The sequence below is a fragment of the Mandrillus leucophaeus genome, unplaced genomic scaffold (assembly GCF_000951045.1).
Source record: "Mandrillus leucophaeus isolate KB7577 unplaced genomic scaffold, Mleu.le_1.0 Scaffold432, whole genome shotgun sequence".
Taxonomy (NCBI): domain Eukaryota; kingdom Metazoa; phylum Chordata; class Mammalia; order Primates; family Cercopithecidae; genus Mandrillus; species Mandrillus leucophaeus.
The window spans coordinates 760262-786644 of record NW_012104610.1 but is presented as its reverse complement, the minus strand read 5'-3'; the positions used below and the strand labels follow the sequence as shown (position 1 = coordinate 786644).

The window sequence follows — 26383 nt, the reverse complement described above, 5'->3', positions numbered from 1 at the left end:
TGACTGTTGCCCTACCTACCTCTAAGGGCTTTGTGAGGACTAATTAGATTAACAAGTTCAAAAATGATTGGAAAGAAGGATTAGACAGGTGTACAATGTTCTTTGTAATAACTTTTACATTCACTCTTGTTTTCCATATTTACTGCTAGTGGCTTTACCACCTTCGTCCTCACTGTCACTATTTCAGCAGTCTGTTGACTATCTCAAATTAGAAGTTTTTGTTGAAACTTCTAATTACGGGAAATCCTTCCCATGATCAGAGGCATGTCAATGTGGACTGATCTATTCTTTTCAGTTATGAGCTCCCCATCAAGGAAACATTCAGAGAGAGAGTGAGAGGATGACCACATATGAAAAGCCATGCACCTTCCCTGTCTCCACGCTCAGCTCCACTCTGTCCCCACCTGTGGTCTCTCCGATTACCCAGATCCTGCCCATTCTTCAAGGCCCAGTTCTCTTCTCCTCCAGTGATCAGTGCTCTCCCTTCTGGGCTCCTAGTGTCCTCCCTACTCACTCCTTTCCCTGGCCCTCAGTCTCAGGGTCCTGGCCTGCCACTTTCATATCTTGGTTTAGTTTTCATATCCAGTATGTACGGGGCTCCCTCAAGTCAGAGCCAATTCTCCTCTACTTTCCCAGAAGCTGAAGGTGAGAGAGAAAAGACTTGTTGAGAATGCTGCAGGAAGCACAGAAGAACTGGGAATAGAGCTCTGGTCTCTTGAGCTTTTTCCCTAAACCACACCACTGAGCCCTGCTCAACATACATATGTACACAGACATTCACACTTGCAGATGTGCCCCCCCACCCCGCCCCTGTAATGAAAAATACTTACTGGGCACTTGTTATGTGCCATATCCTGTGCTGACAATGGCCATGGATTTAACAATTTGATGAAGACAGCAGGAGATGTATAATTTTTTCTAGTTTACAGATGATTTAACTGAATCTAACAGAAGAGCAAGGGGAAAGGTGACAGGCTAACATTTGTTGGGTATAATGCTTTTATATACAGTGTCTGAATTATTCATCAAACAAAGAGTCTGAGAAAGCAGAGGCTCAGAAAACTAAAATAATTTACCCATGGTCATAGAGCAGATAAATAGTAAAGCTGGGATTTAACATGGGGATTTATTATACTATTCTCTCTTTTGTACATGTTTGATATTTTATATAATGAAAAGTATTTTTTTAGGAAAGGAAGCCAGGTCTGGTTTTCCACTACCAAGTGCTACCTTCCAAAGGCCTGATGACTCAAAAAGAGAGAAAAATCATCTTTTTTCCTCCCTTCCAGTGTGCTCAGATGCTCCAAAGCCAAGATAGGGGCATTTCTAGAGGTAGATTTAGGATAGACAGCTTTGTAGAAAGGGGACAAAATGAGGCTCCCTTTCCTCCCATTCAGGACTTCCCTGTCTGGGGGCCAGGGGAATGGTGACACACGTTAACTGACCTCCCAGAAGGTCATCCACAAGTCCCAACCCCCCAGTAGATATGCTCTGATGTGATCCCTTGCCTTCAGGGAGGCAGATTTCTAACGTTCAGGGAACAGAGAGACTTTTAATGGAATGGATCCAGACATTCCCCATTCCACTGTATGGAATCAGACTTGTTCTTGCCCTTGGGCAGAACTCAGACTAGTGAAAGACAAACAGGGATAGAAATAACATCATTATGTAACAGGGGAGTGAGAAGATGAGGATCTCAGGGGACTGAGATGAGGATGATGATTCTTCCCCCTACGCCCCTGGTACCAGGGAGCTAGGCACTGTGCAGCTTAGGAGGTGGGAAACCACAGCACCAGCTGGAGAAGAGCAGAAGATACTACACTGAGCACTAAAGAAAAAAGGACCAGAGAAGTGGAGAAGCCTGGGGAAGGGAAATTAGAGCTCAAGGTCACAGAGACTACGAGTAGGAGAGTGGGAGCTAGAACCCATGCCTACTAGTTCAGGGCTCTTTCCACCTACACCGTTTCGGCCTCTGCCCACCCCGTAGCTTGCACTTCCTCAGCACTGACTGGAAGGACTGGCTTACACTGGACTACCACTGTTCTCTTCTGTGGTGCCAAAATCGTCTTTGCCCACCACCCAGACTTTATGTTCTGCAGACTCGGGTTCATCTTCCCTGCCCTGAAGCTTTTCCAGGCCACTCAAGCCTACAGATCACTTCTTCCTTTGAACCACTAGAGTTATTATCTGATCACAGACTTTCACACATATGCCTTGTCTCCACAATCAGATGAACGACTAAGAATGCTTTGTGAATGGCTAGAAAAGGAATGATGATGATCGCTAGGCATCAGGATGGGTTCGCAGAAGCCAAGTCATGCCAGACTAACCTCTCCTTTCTTTATCAGGATGACCTGTTTGCTCAATCAGGTACAATTAGGCCAAATGTGGACTTCATGAGACATCTGATGAGATATCTCAGGATAATCCTGTGGTCACAATGGAGAAATGGTACTGGATGCCAGTACCACATGGAATGCTAGTAAAAGACTGATGGACTAACCAGACCCAAGCAGGTGGATCAGAGGTCTGGAAGGAGTTTCCAGTGGCAGCAAACACTTGGTCCTTGTTCAGCATGTTTACCTATGACATGGATATCACAGGGACATCTTCCTCATCAAATCTGCAGATGTAATTAAGGTTGGAAGGGTACCAAATACATGCGATGGAAGATTGACATTAAGAGCTAAAGCAAATGTGATGAAAGTTAGTGAAAATAAATAGGGAGTCATAGGTTTGGAAGGGAAAGTGAGGATTGTTTTGGGAAACGTGATTGAGACAGGAAAGGGTTTACAGGCCACATGAGAAAAATAGTTTAAGGAAGTAGGGGGTTTAGGCTGGAGAAAAGAGCTCAGGAGAACCTGCCTGACGTTTTCAGACATTTCAAGGGCCATCGTGTTAAAGTGGGATTAGATTCATTCTACATGAATCAAGGGTAATATTAAAACGCTTAGAAGCAGATTTTGGCTAAATTTCTAACCACTGGAACATCTAAAAATAGAATATGAACAGCCTCAAGAGCAACTGAGTTCTCCAGCACTGGAAGTGTTCAAGCATTAAATGGACAACCGCTTAGGTGGTTTCCTACTTATATACTGGTTTACAGGTATTTTTTTTCAAGATTAATTGTTAACATGCACTTATCCATTCATTCAAAGATACTTTTTGAGTCTTCTATATGTTTGGCACCATGGTAGGTGCTAGGGATACAAAAGTGAGTAAGAAGATACTGTTCTTGCTTTTAAGGAGCTCCTCATCCAGCTGAGGGGAGATGGACAAGTTTATTTCAGTAGTATCTTGTGCTTTGATTACAGGCCTCAGCAAAGGGAAAGCTGGCTTTAGATTAAGTCAGAATTCCTGTGGACATTCAAAAATGCGTTTGGTTACTAAAGGCCAGTAACCGTGTAATCAAGGCCAAATTACTTGCTTAAAATTACTACTGGCTGTGGGAATATAAGTGTATAGTGAAACACAATTTGTGGATTTTTGTGCATGACATTTTGCTCTTATACCTTGAGTTTTGGTCTTTGGCTGGGACTTGTTTATGTACCTACAGATTGTCTTACAAGTGGCTGTGGTGTCAGGGTGAAATGATTTAGCCAGCAGGGCTACCTAAGTCTCCATTTCTTACCCACCCTATGGGGATTGCTTCAACACAGACATAAACATGCTCCTGTCGTTACCTTATTGCACTCGTCACACGGGGAGGCTAGAAGGCTTGATTCAGGGATATGATTGGATTTTAAATCCCAGTCTCACAGGATTTTAATTACTGGTTTGGGGCAGCAGAGATAGGCGCTGGCTGCCTTTGGATGGAGGAGGTCGATACACCAGTCCACAACATATTGAGCCACAATGCCTGCAGACTCTATTGCTCTATTTAATCATCTTTTGCAAAATTTACAGTGGAACAGGAGGGATCAATACGGAATTTATCACATTCTCTTGTAAATATGAGCCAGGAAAGAGTTCCAGGCAGTTTGTTACTGAGTGGGAGGGAACATGTCTGTGTACAGCTGGGCATTACGAGATGAGACAAAATCCATACTTCTTGGCATAACCTACAGACATTCAGCCTCTTAAGCCTGAAGGCAAGTTCAATGGGAAGAATGCTGATTCATTCATTCATTCAGCCAACCAACCAACATACTAGAGCACCTATTTTATGCCAGACCCTACAGAGGACAGGGTAGACCCTATAGGCTCTGGGGACATACACTGGAATTCTGCTTATGAGATCCTAATCATAGATACAATAACACAATGGCTCTGCCACTCACTGGTGAACCTTGGTTGAGTTACTGAACTGCTTGGTGCCCTTGTTTATGCATATGGAAAATGTAGCTAATAAGAGTTCCTAACTTGCAGAGTTATTTTTATTTTATTATTATTATTTTTTGAGACGGAGTCTCACTCTGTTACCCAGGCTGGACTGCAGCGGTGCGATCTCGGCTCACTCAAGCTCCGCCTCCCGAGTTCACGCCATTCTTCTGCCTCAGCCTCCCCAGTAGCTGGGACTACAGGCGCCCGCCACCACGCCCAGCTAATTTCTTGTATTTTTAGTAGAGATGGGGTTTCACCGTGTTAGCCAGGATGGTCTCGATCTCCTGACTTCGTGATCTGCCTGCCTTGGCCTCCCAAAGTGCTGGGATTACAGGTGTGAGCCACCACACCCGGCAAGTTATTTTAAGTATTAAAAGAGATAAAAGCCTTGGTCCAGAGCTTTTATCAAAAAATGGTAACTATTGTTATTTTTCCTTCAATTGCTGTTACTAACCATTCCTTCCGACAGTGGATGGGGTGTTGAACAGGGAGCCGGCTACCCTACCTCCTTAGTAGACAGAAGGGAGACTGGATGGCCATCCCAGGTTAGAGATCTGGTCGGGGCCACCAGCAGCAGAATCTGAGGAGCAGGAGGAAGAGGGTGTGTAAGGAGGAGATACATGTTAAGCTCTGTTTTTTGACGCTTCAATTGCAATCTTTAAAACAATAAAATAGTCTTCTAAAATTGCTGTGAGGGAACAGAGTAAGAAGTGATTCACTTCATGTGGGCAAACCATGGAAAGTTACACATTAAAGATATAAATGAGTTGGATCTTGAAGGCTAAGTAGGAGTCTGATAGGTGGAGAAGCGGGGAAAGACATTCCAGGCAAAGTGAATGAGGACAGGTTTGGAGGCAGGAAAAGCTATGCAAGGTAGTGAACACTTTAGTGGGCCACAGGCAGAGACAGTTCTTGTCTCCCAGGCCTACTTGGCTGCAGGCATCCTCCTGGTAGGCCCACAGGATGATCCCAATCCTGAAGCAAACCATCATCCTCATCCTCTCTTGGAAACTGGTGGCAGAAGATTCATGGTGGACTTCAGAGTGACTGCATGCTGGGTTAAACATCTGAGCTTAATTTATAGGCAGTGGGAACTGCTGAAGGTTTTAAAGCAGGAAAGTGACATGGTTTTGTGAGGTAGAGGCTGGTTTGATGGGATCCCAGAGGTAGGAAGACCAACAAGGCTGTTATAATAGTCCAGGTGAGAGTAATGAAGCCTGAATTAAAGAAGTGGGGACAGAGGAGAGAATGGGCTAAAGATGAAATTCTAAGAAAGACAGGACTTGGTGGAAAATGAGGGAGAAGTCATCAGACATAACACTTTCTAGTTTGAGCAACCAGTAGACAACCATACTATTCATCAAAGAGAACATGGAAGAAAGTGTGAGGAGGGATGGGTTTGGACGCATTGAGGATGAGATGTCTTTGGAATATTAAGCATCAACAAAGCTGTGGAAGACGTGAAAATGCCTGGCTTGCTCTAAGGAAGATATGTAGATCAGTGTGGTTAGAAAGAGGTGGTATAAAAACCATGGAAATGAATATTCAAACATACTTCACATACAGAGTTAGGCAAGGAAAACGACAAAAGCAAAAACTCCCGCCAAGCATTTCTGGTCAAAGCAAACCTAACGTAGAGGTTTTCTAGACGGTGGATAATGCTCTGAATAGCATGTGACACAGGCATAGGAAGTGAGGATCCTTAGCCTATTTTCATTTTGGACAAGACCCAAACTGAAAATGTTCATGACTTTCGTGGAAGTTGTGGGCTTTCAAGAGGCCAGCCCTACTCCTCCTTATCCCCACAGTATAGCACAGACTCTCCTCAGAGGTGGCAGCAGGTTCTATGGCCAGAGAGCAGCTGGGAGCAACTGTCAGTGGGGAGGGAAAGGCTCTGCATAAAGCAGAGTTCAAAGTGCACTATCAGAGCCAGAGTCCTTAGGCTTCTGCAGTCTTGCCTCCTGCAAATGACAGCTGAGACCAAGGCATCCAAGCCTGGGGTCTGGGCTGAATTTAGCAGTCATAATCATACTGCTGACATCTGGGGCACAGCCACAGTCTTCGTAGAAGGTGGCAGCTTCTGTTCATGTACTAAAAACACATCATCTTCAAACATGCTAATCGCATGTCTGCTTCCATCTAACAACATTGAAAGGAGCTGAAGAAAGGGCACACAATGCCCACACATCTGGCTAATTCAGTTATGAGGCCAATCAATCTTGATGGGTTGTCTATGAAACCCCAACCACCCCAAAGGACTGAGCTGACCAGATGTTTAAGCTTCTGTTGACCAATCCTAGCCTAATGTGCAGGGCAGAGAAGAGGGGTTATCAAGAGATGACTTTCGCTTCCACTTATACATCTATTCCCAAAGCTAAGTAGAGCCCTCTGCTTGGATGAGAAGTATCAGCACATTAAAGTAGTTGTTGAGCCAGGCTCACTGGAATGAGGTGCACTCAAATATACAGACTTTCACTCTGAACTTAAGGAAGATAGGAAGCCTTATTTACAGTTGCCTTTGTGAACACTCACAGCAATAGAAACCAATGAAATATTTTTTGCTAATTGCACTTCTCTATATGGAGAGAATCAGAAATGTGGGGGTGGGGGAGCTAGTATCTTTAACTATAATATCAAATGTTATAGGCTATGGTTCTGGGAATAGAAACTGTTTTATCTGCTGATTATCTACTTCATTCAAGGCTGAAGGAATTACTCATCTCCCTCATAAAACATTTGCTTTTTTGAAAAACCAGAAGCTTCTGCCAACAAGGACTCTTCCAGTTTATGCACCTTCTTTTATGTCCAATCACAGTCACCAGGCAACCATCACCAAAAATAAAAGTGGAAAGGTGGTGGGAGATTAGGAGGAAGGAGAGAGGACAGGGATAGACCACAAACACCGGGAAGACCACTTTGACCCAGGGCTCCTTGCTGTTGCTAGTGATTCCATTTTTCTCAAGATGCTTTTCCCTCATTAATTCTGAAGACTTCACCAAGTTTGTCCCAGAGTTGAGGATGCATGACAAAACAGATGAATGGTCTTGGGTAAGAGAAACTTCCAACTTACTAGAAAGTAGTGAGAGAGAAGCAAAGATTAAAAATGAGGTCTTTATTGTGATACCCTGTGCCCAGAATAGTAATTGGCACTCAGTAGGAGTTTAATAAATACTTGCTGACTGAATAATTATAGCCCCATTATGACACAGCTGGGCTATGCTCCTTCCATTTCTGTTTGTCAGGAGAGGCCTCCTATGGTCATGGGCAATACCACTCGACAAAACCACTGCCCACGGATCAGGAGTCTTCCTTCAGCCTGAATGAGCACAGATAAAGTTGTGCTGAGAGGTAGGGCTATGAATGTCATTATGACATCCAGCAACCTCTTTTTCCTCTTCTCCATGGGTGCAGTAATCAATACTGCTGACCCATCTTGCCTCCTTTTAATTCTTTCTACCTTTAAAAAGAATTTTTTTTGAGGCAGGGTCTCACTCTGTCACCCAGGCTGGAGTGCAGTGGTGCAATCTTGGCTTATTGCAACCTCCACATCCCAGACTCAAGCAATCCTCCCCACTCAGCCTCCTGAGTAGATGGGACCACAGGCATGTCACCACACCCAGCCAATTTTTGTATTTTTTTGTAGAGACAGGGTTTTGCCATGTTGTCCAGGCTGGTATCAAACTCCTGGGCTTAAGCCATTCATCCACCTCAGCCTCCCAAAGTGCTGGGATTGCAGGGGTAAGAGCCACCACGCCTGGCCTTCTTTTCTACCTTGATTTCCATGATATACAATATCTATGACTTTATCTCCTTTGCACTTCATTTTTCTTCTCTAAGTTACTGAGTGTCAACCAAGCCCGAGTCCTCAGCCCTTATTCCTTTCTCTCTCTATGCATTCTCCTTTAAAAGACAGCTCCGATTTGTATAAACAACTCTAGTGGTTCTCACTCCTGGCTATATAATAGAATCACATGGGAAGTGTTAAAACCATATCAATCCAAAGTAGGAGAAAATATTTCTATACATTACAGATAAAGGGCTAATAAACAGAAATTTTAAAAATCAAGAGAAAAACAAGACCAAAAGTCCTATAGAAAAGTAGGTAAAAGACACAAATAGACAATTCACAAAAGGAGATATAAAATGACTGTCAAACATATGAATTGATGTTCAAGTTCACTTATGATAAGAGAATCAAACTAAAATTACAATGAGGTACTATTTCTCACCTTCAGATTGGCAAAAATCCAAAAGCTTGACAATACAATCTGTTGGAGAGGCTACAAGGAAACAAGCCCTCTCATACGATGCTAATAGAAGTGTAACACGGTACAACTCGTACGGAGGAGAAGCTTGGTAATAGCTAACCAGAGGACATATGTATTTACCCTCTGACCCAGCAATACCACTTCTCAGACTTTATTGTAAAGGCATACCTCCAACAAGACCAAAATACATATGCATAAGGTTATTCATTGTGGCATTATTTGTAACTGCAAAATATTAGAAATCTCAAGGTCCAAGTATAGAATACATGGAATATACATACAATGAAGTATTATGCAGCTGTTAAAAATGAGGAATATCTATGAATTTACATGAAGTGATTTTAAAGAAATATTGTTAAGTTAAAAAAGCAAACTGCAGAGAGACATATACAGTATGCTACCTTTTGTGTGGGTAGAAAAGTGAAATAAGAGGACGTACAAATATTTGCTTATACAAAGAAATACAGGGAGGACAAACCAGAAGACAACAAAGCTATTTATTTACAAGGGGCCAGGACTCACTGAGAGGGACAGAAGACGGTTGAAAGGGATACAGGAGGGAGGCTTACTTCTCTGAGTATACCTTTTGGTACCTTTGACTTTTAGAAATGAGATAGTGCTCTACACATTCAAACAATACAATTAAATCAGTCAGGATAGATAGGGGAGAAAAACCCTAAAACTGAAAGCAAATTGAAAAATTAACCCAACTGTACTTCAAATGAATAGCATAAACACACTGAAGAGGGAAAAAAGAACCCCAGTAACTTAGGAACCCAGTATTTGACTATGTACTCTCGGCCTTGGATAGACTAGCGGTGAGAATTGCAAACAAATCCTGACCTGAACTTTTAAGGAGGTTTGTTTTCTATAGTGGCATATGGGTAAAGCAGTTCTGAAGCTTTTTTAGATGTATTATAGGATTGAGCAAATGAGTAAATAAATAAATGTATCAACACTATTTGTAGCTAGCATTGTCACTAAGGAAGAAGGACGTACAAATATGAAATGTGTGAAGACAAGAAAGAACCCTGTTAGGATTAACTGGAATGTGCGGCGGGTCAGGGGGCGGGCAGCATTGGCGTTCTCAGGATTTCTAACATATGTATGTGCATAAGAATAGCTTGTGCTTACAGTCCCAGCTACACGGGAGGCTGAGGTGAGATCACTTGGGGCCAGGAGTTTGAGAGCAGCCTGGGCAACATAGTTAGATGCTGTTTCTTAAAACAAACGAAAACAATCATCCTTGGTGCATTTACGTTATAAAGAAAAAAGTAAACAATATAGAATATCCGTGTGCATATGTATATACATGTATGTGTATATTTTAATAGATATGTGTATATACATGCGTATATACCTATATAAATAGTTCTTGGCTCTGTCAACAGAGGAGCAATGAGCACACTTGGTACACAGATTTCACTCTCTAGTACAATTATCAACAAAAAAAATCCGAGGGCTCCTCAAGAAATAGCTGATTTCAGGGCAGCAGCAAGGGGGATACAAGATGAGCCTGAGACATTTCGTTATGTAGAAAAATAAGAAAATGCTACATATTAAAAAAAAAAAAAAGATGCAGGTATGCCATACTGGCCAAATATGAGGCAATAGTAGCCCCAACATAACTAAGCCTATAATAAATTTTACAACATTAAAATGGTAAGTACCCGCCAGGCATGGTGGCTCACGCCTGTAATCCCAGCACTTTGGGAGGTTGAGGTGGGTGGATCACCTGAGGTCAGGAGTTCAAGACCAGTCTGGCCAACATGGTGAAACCCCGTCTCTACTAAAAATACAAAAAAACTTAGCTGGGCGTGGTGGCGGCAGCCTGTAATCCCAGCTACTCTGGAGGCTAAGGCAGGAGAATTGCTTGAACCTGGGAGGTGGAGCTTGCAGTGAGCAGAGATGGCGCCACTGCACTCTAGCCTGGGCAACAGAGTGAGACTCCATCTCCAAAAAAAAAAAAAAAAAAAGTATCTCCTCACAGCCTGGACAACATAGCAAGACTCTGTCTCTAAACAATTTTTTTTAAAAAAAACTCAGCTGGGCAAGGTGGCTTATGCCTGTAACTCCAGCTACGTGGGAGCCTGAGGTGGGAGGATCACTTGAGCCCAGGAATTAGAGATTAGAGTGTGCTGTAATTGTGTCACTGCACTCCAGCTTGGGTGGTAGAACAAGATCCTATTTCGAAAACCAAAAGCTATCTCTTTACAGGGTGCTAACTAATGTCAAGGGAAAAGATAGTAACAATACAGTGGAGAAACTGGACAATTCTTTGACTGGAGATGGGGTGACAGTAGACTTTTCTCTGAAAATTCTTGTGAATTTTGTACTATGTACAAGCATTAACTATTCAAAAAGAGGATTCAAAATAAAGCATTTATAAAATATCTCTGAGAGTGTGATATACAGAATAACTCCCCCACCCCTGCCCAAGATGTCCATGAACCCTGGAACCTGTGAATATGTTAGAGGAATACGAAGGTTGCAGATAGAATTAATGTTGCTAATTAGCTGACTTTGAGATGGGGAGATTACTCTGGACTATCTGAGTGGGCCCAATATAATCACAAAGGTTTCTAGAAGTAAAAGAGGAAGGCAGAAGAGCCAGTGTCAGAGTGAGGAAATGTGAGAAAGATTCAACCGGTCATTGCTGGCTTTGAGGATGGATGGCGACTACATGAAGACATAAAATGTGGGCAGCCACTAGAAGCTGGGAAGACAGGAATGATTCTCTCCTGGAGTCTCCAGAAAGGAAGACAGCTCTGCCAACACCGTTTTCAGTCCAGCAAAACCCATTTCAGACTTCTCTCCAGAACCAGAAGATAAATGCGTGTTGTTTTAAGCTACTAAGTTTTTGATAACTTGTTACAGCAGCAATAGGGATGATACATGAGAAGAGTAAGGTGGTTGCCTCTGAGGAGGACCAGGGCTATGAAAGGGAGACTTCCTTTCTACTACATGTCTTCTGGTACTACTCTAAATTTTTATCTTGTGCAATTTTTAAAGTAAAAGTCACAATGGCCACTAAACAAACACACAAACAACAGACAATCACTTCAGGAGCTCTCTATGGACTACAAAACTAAGTACAAGTCCTCTGTCTCTTCCCCCAAGATCTTCCACACCCATCTCCCTACCCCTTAATCCAGCACATGGCCAGTTTCCTCCAGGTCTCTAAATAATACACAGTATTTGTGGATCCTGGCTCCTGTGGACAGCTCCTGTTGCTGCTTCACCTGAAAAGCTTCCTTCCTTCTCTCTCTGTTTGAATTTTACCTGTCCTTCTGGGTCTGGCTCTGGTCCCACCTCCTCCATTAAGCCTTCTATAATGCCACACTGGTCTCTCTCCTCCTCATTCCCCATGACAGCTGTTAATTCTGGCCCTTGCTTATGTTTAATTGAAAGTCCTGTTATCTACTGTCCTGCACTGTTGTCAGTGTGCTTTGCATATGGGCATTTTCACCAAATTATCACTCTACAGGGTGCAGTCTCAAGGAAGTGCCTATATCTTTTTCTCTCTTATTTCCTGACATGCGTAGTACCCATTAATTCAACAAATGTTTGCTAGGCACCTATCATGTGTTAAGGACAGTGCAAGGTGCTGGGAACACAATACCTCAGATCCAGATCCTACCTTCTGTGAACCCACTGTTAAGTGAAGGAGAGATATATTAACCAAATAACTATAGAACTACATGTTATGGTTAAGAGTGATAAATCATACAAGATGCTTTAAGAACATGTATCAGAGGAACCAAGAACAGGGATGATGGTGGTTAGTTGTAAGAAAACAATTAATAGTTGCTGAATAAATACAAATACTTAGACAATTAGATCACTGGGCAAGTATTCAGAATCACAAAATATTACAGTGAAAGAAAGTCTCAGATTGTAGTCCAATTATATTATTTCACAGATGAGGAAACTGAAGCTCAGGTTGGGGGAAGGACTTGCTTGACAGCAAGGTAGAGTTAGTGCCAGAACCACGTGCCAGGTCCCTTGACCCCCAGTCAGCACTTTACCACACAGGCTTCTATTACTTCAAAGGGGTCCCTGAAGGATTTCTCAAGTGGCAAGCTCCTTTCTTCGGCTACATTTAAATAATACTCATTTCCAAAATGCAGGAAGGAGTCTGTGGTCCAAACCTATAGAGAACATCCCTGCTGTGTTCTTCCTTGGATACTGCCTGGCTTCTGTATCAAGGAAGACAGCACATGAATGCTAGAAGCAAACTCCTTTTGGGAAGGGAAACTTGGTTCTGGTCATTCCCAGTCTCAGCCTTGGAAGGGGTTTTTGCTGCTATTTTGCAGGTCCTGACTTTCTCCTTTCTTAAAGCTGCAGTGTGGTCCTTTATCTGTGCATTCTGCCCAATAGCACGTGTGCTGGAGGGGGCATGAGTGGGCTGGCAAAGGGCAGCTGGAAAATCTGATTCTGACTCAGCGCTGTTTCCAGGCTCAGTGCAGGTGGAGGAGAGTGTAGGACACGAAACAGACCTCGCCCAGCTGATGTTGACCTCTCCCTCACCCAAGGGAGCCTTGGCCTCCAGCTGCCACTACTGGCGGTGATGAGGTCATGCCGGATACCAGCCAGGCTCATATGAGGACTGCTTGGAGCCGATTAAAGCCTTGATGAAATGCGGGGGCCTGGATGGCAAGTAGCTCTGGACAGCATGGGCTCTGGTGACCAGGCTCATCTCCAGCTCAACTATGCAGTGGCTCCTTGATGTCCACAGGAGCCAGGATACAGAAATACTTTTCCCTGGGGTGAGCAAGGACAGTTCCTCATTCTATACTGGGTAAGGGGCTAAGGATACGATTCAGGTCACTGAGGGCCTCTTGTAGGCCTGGTCTTCCACATGGGCTACAAATACAATACCACAGAACTCCACTCCCCAAAATGCTCCGGACTAGACTGCTGGATCCCTTTGGATGACTAATGGCCATCCCTCTCCACAGGATTTTCTCAAGCTAAATCACAGCCTAACACCCACATTTTGAGTCTCAATGTAAATGCCACATGCTCAGGGAAGACTACCTCCATTCCTTTTCAGACTAGATTAGGTCTCATTATGCTCTTATAGTACCCTCTATTCTTCCTTAATAATACTTTTATTATTAGCTATCAATTTAGCTAATAATTAGCTGGTAATTTTGTAACTATTTGCCTAACATCTATATTCTACCAGACTTTTAAGCTTTACAAGGATGCAATAAATATTTGTTAAAATAATAACAGGAAATCAATAAAAAGGAAGGGAAGAGAGAGGTTTACAGATTTTTAAATGATACTCTTTAAAAGGAAACTGTTTTATACAACAGAAGGGCTCATCTCCTCTACCACACTAGCTGTGGGGTCGATCCGGTCCTCCTGGCTTTCCAGCCTGCTTTCAGGCAACAAGTCAGACATCCAAGACAAGATTTTCTGGTTTTGAGAGGCATGGAGGATTTTTTTCTTCTTTTCTTTTTTAATAGCTTTACTGAGATGTAATTTACATACCATAAAGTTCACCCATTTAAAGTATACAATTTAGAGGAGGTTTCTCGTATACTTAGAGAGTTGTGCACCATCACCATAATCTAATTTTAGAATATTTTCATCATCTCCAAAAGAAACCTTGTACCCATTAGCAATCTCTCCCCATCCCTCCCCCAGATAACTGCTAACATGGAGGGCCTTTAACATTTGAATCCAAACAAGAAGAAACCTTTAGTATTCAATCACCTGACACAATTTCTTCATTTTATAGAGGAAAAAAGTGATGTTAGAGAAGTGCCATGTTAGAGAAGGGTGAGATGTGGCAGAACTGGGGTGGATCACAGTCCCTGATGTCTACATCATAATGGCAGTGCTCTGACCTCTCTGCCACATAGTGTGACTATATTTGTGTCAGAATGTCTTTACCACTGGACTTCAAGCTAGTTGAGGGCAGAGGCTCTATTTTGCTCATTTGTCTCCCCTTTCTGCCTGGGAGTACCAGCAGAGCAGTGATGTTTTAAGGGTGGTCTGTGTATTGGTGCCAGACAGTGAATTTGCCACCAGTTTTTGATGGGATAAATACAAACAGTAAGTATCTGGAAACTTTTATAGCAACTAGAGTAATTTTATGTCTATAGACATTAATGACAAATTTGGGGCTATATTTTGCATGCCTTTAAAAATATAATTTTTTCTTTTCCTTTTTGAATCGGAGTTTTGCTCTTGTTGCCCAGGCTGGAGTGCAATGGCATGATCTCGGCTCACTGAAACCTCCACCTCTTAGGTTCAAGTGATTCTCCTGCCTCAGCCTCGCAAGTAGCTGGGATTACAGGCACCTGCTATCATGCGTGGCTAATTTTTGTATTTTCAGTAGAGATGCAGTTTCACCACGTTGGCCGGGCTGGTCTTGAACTCCTGACCTCAGGTGATCCACCCACCTCAGCCTCCCAAAGTGCTGGGATTACAGACATGAGACACTGAGCCCACCCTCGCCTCATTTTTTTAAACCTGTTTCAAGTGTAACACATAAAGAAAAGCGCAAAAAGTACATAAAGATACAACTCAATTTTCACAAAATGGACACACCCACATAACCAGCATCTACATAAAGAAATAACATTACAGCATCCCAGAGACCCCTCATGGCCTCTCCCAGTCACTACCCACACTCTCAAGGTTAAGCACTACCTTGACTTCTTATGCCATTGATTAGTTTTCTCTGTTTTGGACTTTAAATGCAGGCATACAGTAAGCACTCTTCTATGTTTGGCTTGTGACCTGATGTGAGTTTGTGCTGTAGTACAGAGCAAGAGTTCACTCAATCCCATTATATATTATTCCATTGTGTGACCATCCCACAATTTATTCATCCATTCAGCTACTGATAAACATTTTAGAAATGCCTAAATCATCTTTCACATTAAACATAAAGCCTATCCTAGTCCTCCTCTAAATCTTAATGATTTTCCATTGCAGGGTAAGTCCAGTCTTCTCAGCATAGCTTACATTAGTGACCTTCAATATCAGCTCCAGCTTTCTTGCCCTCTGATACCCTCCAGCTCTTCTGAACTATCCGCAATATTCTGAGTAAAGTATGCTGCTTCATTCTCCATGCCTTTGAACACACTGCTCCCTCCGCCTTCCTACCTCAGCCACCTGTATACTTGGCGTTCATCCCTCAAGACTTGTTGTGAACACCATCTCCTACATCATGCTTTCCCTGCCCTCTTCAAGATCTAAAAGGTCTTTTCTTTGTGATCTCACAGCACCTTCTACAGATCTCCATTAATACACCAGATAGCAATTCTTGGTTAAAATGTCTGGTTTTCTCACCGAACTGTGAGTTACTTAAGTGCAAAAATCATGTCTGGATCATCTTTGTTTCCCTGGTGCCTAGGGCAGGCCTTGTGGCAGCAGAGATGCTCAGTAAGTGTTTGGTAAGTGAAAGAATGCTGGAGCTGGAAGGGGTCCTTGGGATCTGCTATCCTAACTTCTTTATTTTACTGAGGAGGAGAAAGGATATGCCTAAAGGTGAAAGGATTTATTGGTGGCAGAGCCAGAACATCTGATACTTCACCCAGTGCTCATTCCCCTTCTCTGTTTTGCTGGAGGGAATCAGAGTGTGGAGCTTCAACTCCACAGACAGACAGCCTGAGGCAGAGCTGATTCCCTCCACATCAGGCAGTGCCACCAGATGGACAGACAGTGAAGTGGAACAAGAAGCGGAACTCTTAAGTTCTGGGTCCTGACAACAAGCCAAGAGGCTGTTAAAGGTGATGGCCCCACTGGAAAGGATCTTTTCCTCCGGCAGGGATGGTGGGGAACTTAAGGAGTCATTTGATGACGGCTGGTTAACATTGATAACTGAGCACAGACTTGGAGATAGGGGCAAGGAGGATTCACTAAAGTAGGTGTGAAGGAGGCTGAGAGAGGCCCCAGGGAAAGTATTAGGTTTTGTTAAAGCCCAAGTGTTTCTGAAATGAGAGCACCAGTGACTGAAAAGGAAGTGGTATTATGACTATAAGGAGAAGGAAGGTAGCCAGGAGGAGGTGGCTCATAAGTGAAGCTCTAAAAAGTCAGACACATTAGGAAATTAAGAGTCGGGGAAGGGGATCAGCAAAGGGTAGACCAAAAAGTAAAGCACCACAACTCCCAAAAGAAAACCTACAGTGGTTTTGGAGATTTGTCAGTGCATCCAATCCAAAAACATACTAAACCACATGCAGGGCATTGTAGCAAAGGAGATGGAGATAAAAAAAGACACAGGCCTGGCCTTCATCTACCTTGGTCTAGTAAGTGAGACTGGACCCAAATCCAGAGAACAGGAAAGACTTCAGAAGGAAGGTGGCATGAGGCTGGGGACTGACTGGTAAAAAGAACTCCACCAGCATGAGAAATGGTCTTAAAGGGAAAAGACAGGCTGAATGAACTGTGAGAATAAAGGCACCAAGGTGGGAACACAGTGTAGCTGGAGTATTAGGGCTCCAATAGGGGGAAAAAGTAGGCAAGGGTCAGACTAGAGCAACTCTAAAACCAGTTAAAAACATTAGTATGGTTAGGATTTTTTTTTTTTTAAATGAGTGAGCACTGAGTGTTTCTGAAGTTAATAACAGAGACTATTTTATAAAAAGTACCTACTCTGTAGAAGTACATATGTCCTAATCCTTACAAATCCTTAGGAGGTAGGTGGCAACACCCCCAATTCCAGATGAGGAAAAAGAACTTCAGAACAGTCAGTAATTTGCCCTGGATCACATACCTATTAAACGGCAGGGCTGGTCCCAAAATCCTGACTCCAATATTCATGCCCTTCCCTTGCAACCTCTCTTAGCTGGGGGTTCTCCTTTGAAGCATATACAAAAAAATATTTTACTAGTGATTTTCTCAATGCTTCCAAAGGTGTATATATATAGCTAGTACCATTTTAGATGCCTGGAAGAGATGTTAATTCCTGTGTACAATGGATGCCTTGGAGAATGAGGGCTCAATTCTCTGGAAGAACCCTGGTCAAGAAAAACTGCCATGATTACAGATATTTTTAGGAAGAAGGATCTGCCAGTGGGATCACATTCCTGAAAGGACCTGGTTGTCAAAGCAACTTAACGGTCCTGGAAATATCAAGATGAGTCATCTTCAGGAAACTTGAAGTATGAGACTCCAGCCACCTTCCCTGATCACTCCTCTTTCTAGTCCTACTGCCTCTTCCCCACCTTCCTCCCTCCCTCCAACCACACCTGCATTCAAGTGCTGAAGCAGAGCCTTCCTGCTGATAAGCCATCAACACAGGCAAAAGCAGCATCTTTCAAGGTAAAAAACACGAGGGTCTCTGTACTTTTCTGTGGCGGTTGAGAGTAGAAGACTGGCACTAGTTAACTCAAAACCCTTTTGGAGAACTCGAGCAAACTCCCATTATCCCTCCTGATAAGGCTTAAGCACGCCCTCCTCTGGGAAGCTTTCTGTAACTGATTCCACCTCTCTGATTACCAGGCAGAATACAGCATTTCCCCCTGTTTGTCCCCAGAGTCCCTTGTCCAGTCGCCTGTCAGAGCACCTACCCCATTATCATGGCCTGTTTCCACATCTGTCTCCTCTGACAGTGTGAGAGCCTCTCAGGGTCAGTGACAGTTTGCCTGATCTGTCTTAGGATCCCCTGAGGCCCATGGTCTCAGAGATGGCAAGTGTCTTGCCGAGGGTCACTTGACAGGGCTGAGATTTAAACCCAGGTCTGACTTCAAAGCTTGTTTCTTTTTCACTAGGCCACAGCATCTCCTGAAAATGAGGCGATGTTAAGCAGTCTGTGCTAAGCTGTACAATGCTATACAAGTTTGGAGGAGGAAGTATCAGAGTAGACCAGACGACCAAGAAAGGCTTCCTAAGAGAGGGAGGCCTTGAAGAGTCTGAGGATTCAGATAAGAAAAGAGGGAACATGACGGCACTTTAGGCAGGATAGGAATGTTGTAGGTAGAGACAAAATTAAGAGGCCTTAAAGGTTCCATATTGGGGAGGAATGGAATTACAGCTGCCAGAATGAGAGTTTGAGTTCTTTACACATGTCACAATGATAACTACTTATAACAGGGCACCTACCATGTGCCTGCCAGGGGCTTTCATAAAAAATACCACCAATCCTCATGCTATCCTTGTGAAACAGGTGTTATTTTAGATGTACGAAAACTGAGGCTTAGAGAATTAAAGAAACACGTCCAAGGCAACACAGCTAATAGGTGGGTGACCTGGGATTCAAACCTAGGTTGGCATGATTCTGAAGCCTAAGGTTCCCTTTCTATTACTCCATGCCACCTTCTAATGGGCCAGAGAGCTTTCCACATTATCAGCCTGATGCTTCTGTCTGAACCTCCTCCCAGCTCAAATGGGGACTTCTGGTCAGACAGCAAGAGCAGCTGACTCTTCTAGCTCTAACCCTCTAAGGTCTGGGGACCCTAAATCCCAGAGGACTAAGTAATTTCAAGGAAACTGTTCTGTGTGGGCCCTGTGAGCACAGGCTGGCCTCTGTATTTAGGCCTGCTTTGGATCTCACAGAATCTCCCTTTAGTTACTGCAGCAAGGCTGGTGGCAAGCACAGCCCAAGAAAACCAGATGGGGCTGGGCGCGGTGGCTCATGCCTGTAATCCCAGCACTTTGGGAGGCCCAGGCAGGCGGATCACCTGAGGCTGGGAGTTTGAGACCAGCCTGACCAACATGGAGAAACCCCACATCCACTAAAAAAATACAAAATTAGCTGGGTGTGGTGGCACACGCCTGTAATCTCAGCTACTTGGGAGGCTGGAGGTAAGAGAATCGCTTGAAGGTGGAGGTTGCAGTGAGCCGAAGATTGTGCCACCGCACTCCAGCCTGGGCAGTAAGAGCGAAACTCTGTCTCAAAAAAAAAAAAAAAAAAAAAAAAAAATCCAGCCGGATGGACGGGAAGGTAGGCTCCCTTGCCTTTCCTGAAACCCTTTGGAGAGGGTCAGCTGAGGTCAAGAGACTCTGGAAATATTACTGGCAACAGCCCCTAGAATGATAGAGCAGGATCCTGCCTCTCGGTTGGCTGGTCACACACACAGGCAGACGAAGGGAGGTCAGGGGGAAGGGAGGTCAGAAGTTGGCAGCCTCCGGCCCTGAGTGATGGCAACTTGTTCAGGGTTGGGAGGGAGAAATAGTGGGTTAACGGTTTTGGCCCTTGAGGCTGGGAGGCTAGGGCAGGGGGTGTAAATGGATGCTGGCTAAAAAGGCAGGTGGGAGAAATGTAAAGGTGGGGGCTAAGGGCATCTGTTCCAAGTCAACAGGCAGGAACCATGGCCCTGGAACGGCTCAAAGGGCCAGCCTTGGCCTGGGGGGTGAGGACAGAGGGAGTTTCATAAAAGGCCCTTGTCTTTTCATTTCAAAGGTGTTCGATCTAGAAGGCTAGGAAGAGGGGCTCCTTATAAAGTGCATTCTCTGTCTGGGGGTTGGGGGAAGCAGAGAATGTAAACTACTGGACAATAGCTGGGAGTATTGATTGATTTTAAGGCACGGCAGAGAGAATGTCCTTGGTGAACACTCCAAATCTTAGCTACAAATGTCTTGCCACAGAGCTTTCCAATGGACAAAGGAAGAAGCATTCTGCTTGGGGACGTTTTCTAAGTCTCTGCTTCTGAGAGCAGCAAGTTCTTTCTGCAGAAGCATCAGTCATCCCAAGCACTGCTGCCACATCCACAAGTAGTCCTGCCCTTCAGTGGCTGTGCCCCAGACCAAAGCATATGCTGGCTGCTCTGGGGCAGGTCCCTTGCAGGCTTGGGGATACAGGCCAGGCCTGGGTTTTAAGCTAGCATGGCTGTGGCTGACAGAAAGTGGCAAGATTACATGTTCCTGGGAAGTCCCCAGAAGCCAATCAGAAGATGATCTGGGGATGCTGGGCCTGCGAAGGCAAAAGCTCTGGGACTAAAAGAACTTTCTTTGAAGACTGGTATTTGGAAAAGTGATTAGGTAGCAAAAGACAGTTGGCATAAGTTACGAAGAAGACCACAGCTCATTAAAAAGATGTTTCAACCACGCCGGGCGCAGTGGCTCACGCCTGTAAACTCAGCACTTTGGGAGGCTGAGGTGGGTGGATCACCTGAGGTTGGGAGTTCGAGACCAACATGGAGAAACCCTGTCTCTACTAAAAATACAAAATTAGCCAAGTGTGGTGGCACATGCCTGTAATCCCAGCTACTTGGGAGACTGAGGTAGGAGAATTGCTTGAACCCGGGAGGCAGAGGTTGTGGTGAGCCGAGATTGTGCCATTGCACTCCAGCCTGGGCAACAAAAGCAAAACTCCGTGTCAAAAAAAAAAAAAAAAAAAAAAAAAAAGATGTTTCAACCAGTCAAGGATGAAGTAAAATGGGATTAACTCTCTGGGGAAGAAGGAGGGTTCCTTCTGTCTCTGAAAAATGTCAGCTAGCCAGCTGTTGGAGAGGGTTCTGCTCGCAGAGAGGCAGGCAATCATCAGAGTGGCCCAGAGACCTCTGAGGACCTTTCCAGTGCTCAGGTTCTATGAAGAATGATCCCAACAAGGAAGACCCTGGGGTCCAGCCCCAAGAGAGGATCCCTGGCCCTCAAAAAGCAGCAGAGGGGGCATGAACAGGCAGTCATGTACTATGCACTCACTCAGGGGTCTGTGCCCCACACATCCTGGCAAGTTGCTTCCCACCCCCTCCCAAGGAGAGGCCGGCGTGGGACATGGGGAAGTGGGAAACAAAGTGACTAGGATGTGTCTGGAAGGTAACACACTTGCCCAGCCTGAGTCTGGGGATGGCATATATTGTCGCTCCAATTAACTGATGTTCTCCAAAGAGAGGGTATTCATTATTCAACAAATATTTATTCAGTGATTACTAAGTGCCAAGTACTATAGTAGATGCTGGGGACACTTGAACCAGTCAGCCATGGTTCTCGCCTTTTAGAAGCTCAGAGACAAGTTAGGGAGAAGACTATTGAACAAACAAAAACAATTTCAGGTTGTGACAAGTGTAATGACGGAAAAGAATAGGGTGCCATGACCCAGAGTAATGAAAGGGGCCTGAGACTGGGGTGGGACCAAAGAAGGTGTCTTTGTGACCTGGGTTAGTAGGGATTTAAAGAGCCTCTCCTTTGTTTCATTAGCTCTGCTTTGGAGGTCACGGGGGAGAAGAGAGAACACTTTTAGGGGTAGCAGCAATCCAGAAAACTCTCACAGCATACACAGACAGGCAGGATGGCATGGTGCATCACACACACATGTAGGCAGAGAACACACATCAGCCACAGGAGGGCAAACTACATGTGTGCACTGCCATTCTCAGCAAGCAAAGTTGCTCTCGAGGCATCCCTAGCTCTGGGAGGATACCAGGGCTCTGGGGAAGTATGTTATTTCCAGAATAGAGAGGCTGCCAAGTACTCTCTGCCCCTGCCAAACCCCACTCCACTCCTCCTCCACCTCCCCCACCCCACCCTTCCTCCACCTCTGTTCTCACCTCCATCAAGCAGCTCCTTGACAGTGCGGTAGTCATCAGCAAGGACAGCATAGTGCAAGGCCGTGCAGCCCTTGAAACTGGCGCGGTTGTTCAGCCGGTTGTTGAAGTCATCCTCTCGGGTGATCAGGACTGGGGAGACAGCAACACAAACCCTTCCATTAGCAATGACAGCATGAGTCACCAATATCACCTGTTTTCTCGTGGCATTTTAATTCACTCACTCACTCACTCATCTACCTACTCACTAAGCATAAAATGGCACCTACTATGTTCCTGGCCATCTGTGCTGGGTAAGAAGAGGCAAAACAGAGGCCAGTTAGTTCCACAGTGTTTACTGACATCTGTTATGTGTTAGGATTCATCCTGGGGACATGAAATAGATCAGATAAGGTCCCTGACCTAACTGATGAGGGAGGCAGACAATAACCAGATGTTTATAGAACTGTTTGAGATAAATGCTCTGTTACAGGTATAACAGAAAAATATACCAGAATGCCACAGGAGAGTTTAGCTCAACTTGGACATGAAGAGAGGATCCCAGAAGACAGGAGTCTTAAAGGATGAAGAGAAGTTATGCAGGTAAAGAAAATAGGTTGGGGTAGGATAAGGGAAGAGTGGGGCAGCAGACAGAGGCTGTTTTAGCAGAAGATTAATACATCTCTCTGCTCTGAAAATGTTTACATTCTAGTAAGTAAGTGGTCTTAATTTTTTAAAACTTAAAAAATGTATAAAAGCAATTAAATTTTTAAAATCAAAGAAAAGTACAAAGAAGAAAAGGGACTGATATCTCAGTGACTTGAGAAACCACATGTCAGATTTTGATATATGTTCTTCCAAATTTCATGTGTGTGTGTATCCCCTACAAAATTGGAATTTACTGTAAATGCAATTTTGTAATCTGCATTTTTACCCTTAATAATTACCTGTAAACATTTTTTTTGAAAGAAGAACAAGCGTTTCATGTGGTCAAAGAACCAAAATCCCCCAGGCTCACTCTAGTGCTAATATTTGTGATTTTCTCACTCTGATTTGATATAAAACAATATAAAACCAGTCCATCACTTTTCCAAGACTCTCTGGGTTGGGTGACTTCACACACCCTGTTTACCCAGGGTGGTCCTGGTTTTCGTCTGTTGTTATAGACAGTTCCAGTTTGGACAATAAATTAGAACGTTACCCCACCTCTGGGGCCCTCCCTTGGGAAATGAGACCCCACAGAGCACTCTCTCCCCTGCTCAGGCGACGGAGCTTCTTTCTAGCCCCCACGTGGAAGTTATCCAGGCAACTGTCTTACATTCCCTCCTGAGCTGAGTTTGTAGGGGTAGAATTTGGGTCCTGACTACCTGTACTTCTCTTCTCCTTGAGTCCACAGCACAGGATCTGCAGAGGACAGGTTCCTCTTACCTCTCACTGGATAAAGGGGTACACTCAGTCAAGAGGCGACCTTACCTATGTAGTCAAAAGTATCAGACAATTCCTAAACCATTCTTTTTCAAGTGGTCTTGGAATGGAGTCTATGCTTCTCCCCACTGCACAATACTCAACATCCTATACAAAGTTCCAAAAGCCAGAAGACTGCCATGCCTCTTCCTAATACTAATAGATTTTTTTTTTAATGGAGTTTTGATCTGTCACCCAGGCTGGAGGGCAGTGGCACCATCTGGCTTACCGCAGCCCCTACCTGGGTTCAAGCGTTTCTCTGCCTTAGCCTCCTGAGTAGCTGGGATTACAGGTACCTGACACGACACCCGGCTAATTTTTGTATTTTTAGTAGAGATGGGGTTTCGCCATGTTGGCCAGGCTCGTCTCGAAATCCTGACCTCAAGTGATCTACTCGCCTCAGCCTCCCAAAGAGCCGGGATTACAGGCATGAGCCACTGCACCTGGCCACTAATAGCTTTCACTCACTGACCTTCTACTCTATACCTGACATGGTCACTTGACACAGTTAATCTTACTTAATTCTCATAATTACCTTACATAGTAGGTAATTATTATTCTCATTTTATAGATGAGGAAATGGAGGCTCAGAGGTCACATAGCTAATAAGTGGTTGTCCTCACTCTTTCTCACATATCATAATGTCACCCTCAGTTTCCAAATGAGGAAATCAGAGACCAAGAAAGAAGTAGAGCCCAGATATCCTGGTCCCAGCCTTGGCTCTTATTCCATCCTGTTTTCCTGTTTGGGTGAAGGTGCAAACACAGTCTCTGCAGAATTTGCCCTTAATAGAAAATGGTCTAAGGTTTGTAGCTAGCACTCAAATAAGCTAGTGTGGATGGAAGCATTTCAAATATTTGGCCAAAATAAAGTTGGCGGAATGTGCAGCTGGAAAACAGACAACAGTTTCTTGTGGTTTATAGAATCAGTGGTCAATGAGCCTTCTACTCCTGCCATGGCCTCTCCAGACTGATGAACCCCCTGCTCCTGCCCCACGGGTGTTATCTGACCTTTCCTGGAGCAGGAAGAACAGGAAGTTAAAAGGCCTCTAACATACAAGTCCCATATGCAATGGCATCTACACTTTTCCCATAAGAGATCCCTTTAGGACCTCAGTCAGAGAGTACTAGCCCTTAGTTACAGTCTTATCAAATCATTCCAGTCCACTGCAGATTGGGAGAAGGAAATAAGAAGGCCAGGGAGGATGCTACAGAACCAAGCAGATTGATTACAATCAAGCATTGGCCAGGCAGGCAGGGAAAAGAACAGGACAATGAAAAGCTGAAAAAGGAATTCAGAGTACAGCACCTCAAAAGCCCCTAAGGGCATCACTGAACTGCCACATAGGACATTAACTGCTGGATATAATGATGAACCTGACAAAAAGTGATAGTTGGCTCAAGGAAGCAAGAAAAGTGTAATCCATTTTACAAAGAAAACACATCACTTATTCAACAAACAACATTTAATGAGCACCAATGCATGGTGGTAGTTCCTGGAGATATAATAATAAATAAGACACAGTTCCTGACTTTCAGAAGCTAACATCCTAATGCAAGAATCAGACCACTGAGCAGACAAATGATAATACAATTTCACACGTGCAATGACAGAGCTATACCCAGGGTGCTTACCATAAACAGCAGACGAACTTCAGGAACACAGCTGGGGCTATTCTGGTGCAAACGTCAGGAGAGTGCTGGTGTCATAGCCCAGCTAATAGGGAATGTCCAGAGGAGGCTCACTGCTCACCTAGGTCTCATCTCTCATCATCACCCTTCTAATGCTCTTTCTTGCCTCTGAGCTTTTGTAAATACTATTCTACTACCTGGAACATCTTCCCCTCTCCCATTACTTCAGTTGGCTAACTCCAGTACACCGCTAGGCCTCTGATTAGAAGGCCTCTGATTAGAAGTCACTTTCTCCAGTGATTCCTCCTATGTTTGAGGTAGTTATTGCTCCTAAGAGCTCCTCTAGCACCTTAGGCATCTCCTAAATCTAGTATTTATTACATTCTATTGCAAGCATCTGCTTACTTGACAATTCCCCACTAGACAAAAAACTCAATGAAGACAGTAAGTGTGACTACCTTCTCCATTGGCCAGCAGCGTATGGCCGTAAGTATGTGCTCGACAAATACTTGTTGAATCAACAAATAAATACATAAAACATAAACAAGGTCTTAATATTATCTTCGGTTTTAGAATAATAAAAATAAAAGTAGTACCAGTCAGCAGTATTTGGTGGGGCTCTGGAGTCAGACCACTTACGTTTCAATCCCAGTTCTGAACTTACTGACTGTGTAATCTTGGGCAATTTACCGAACCTCTCTGTGCCAGGCTCCTTTATCTATATGTGGGGATAATAACAGTAGCGCCTTCATGGGAGGTTGTAAGGATTAAATGAGACACTATGAATAAAGGGGCTGGGTACAGTGCCTAGCATATAGTAGCTCTCAATAAATGTTCGTTATTACCTCATCATGGGCTTCCAAAAGTGTATTTTTTCTGTGAAAAAAGGCTTCATTTGAGGAATCCTGTATATACTTTTCCTGTCAGAAAGGCACAGTGAGGTGGGCACAGTGGCTCACGCCTGTAATCCCAGAACTTTAGGAGGCCGAGGGGGGCAGATCACTTGAGCTCAGAAGTTTGAGACCACCTTGGGCAACATGGCGAAACACCAACTCTACAAAAAATACAAAAATTAGCTGGGCGTGGTGGCTCATGCCTGTAGTCCCAACTACTCAGGAGGCTGAGGTGGGAGGATCACTTGAGCCAGGGAGGCAGAAGTTGCAGCGAGCCAAGATCATGCCACTGCACTCTGCCTGGGCGACAGAGCCAGACCCTGTCTCCAAAAAAAAAAAAAAGAAAAAAGAAAAAGAAAAAGAAAAAAGGAAGG

At 44.1% G+C, this 26383-nt stretch overlaps 1 protein-coding gene across 4 annotated transcripts in view; it reads right to left on the bottom strand.

The window, feature by feature from the left end:
• The window catches only part of CLPB (ClpB homolog, mitochondrial AAA ATPase chaperonin), a 150470-nt gene that overhangs the window by 43865 nt on the left and 80222 nt on the right, over window positions 1-26383 (bottom strand). For all 4 annotated transcript variants that reach the window (XM_011993658.1, XM_011993659.1, XM_011993660.1 and 1 more), the window contains one exon: window positions 22046-22174. In XM_011993658.1, coding sequence (XP_011849048.1) covers window positions 22046-22174 — 129 coding nt within the window. The remainder of the gene's footprint in view (window positions 1-22045; window positions 22175-26383) is intronic.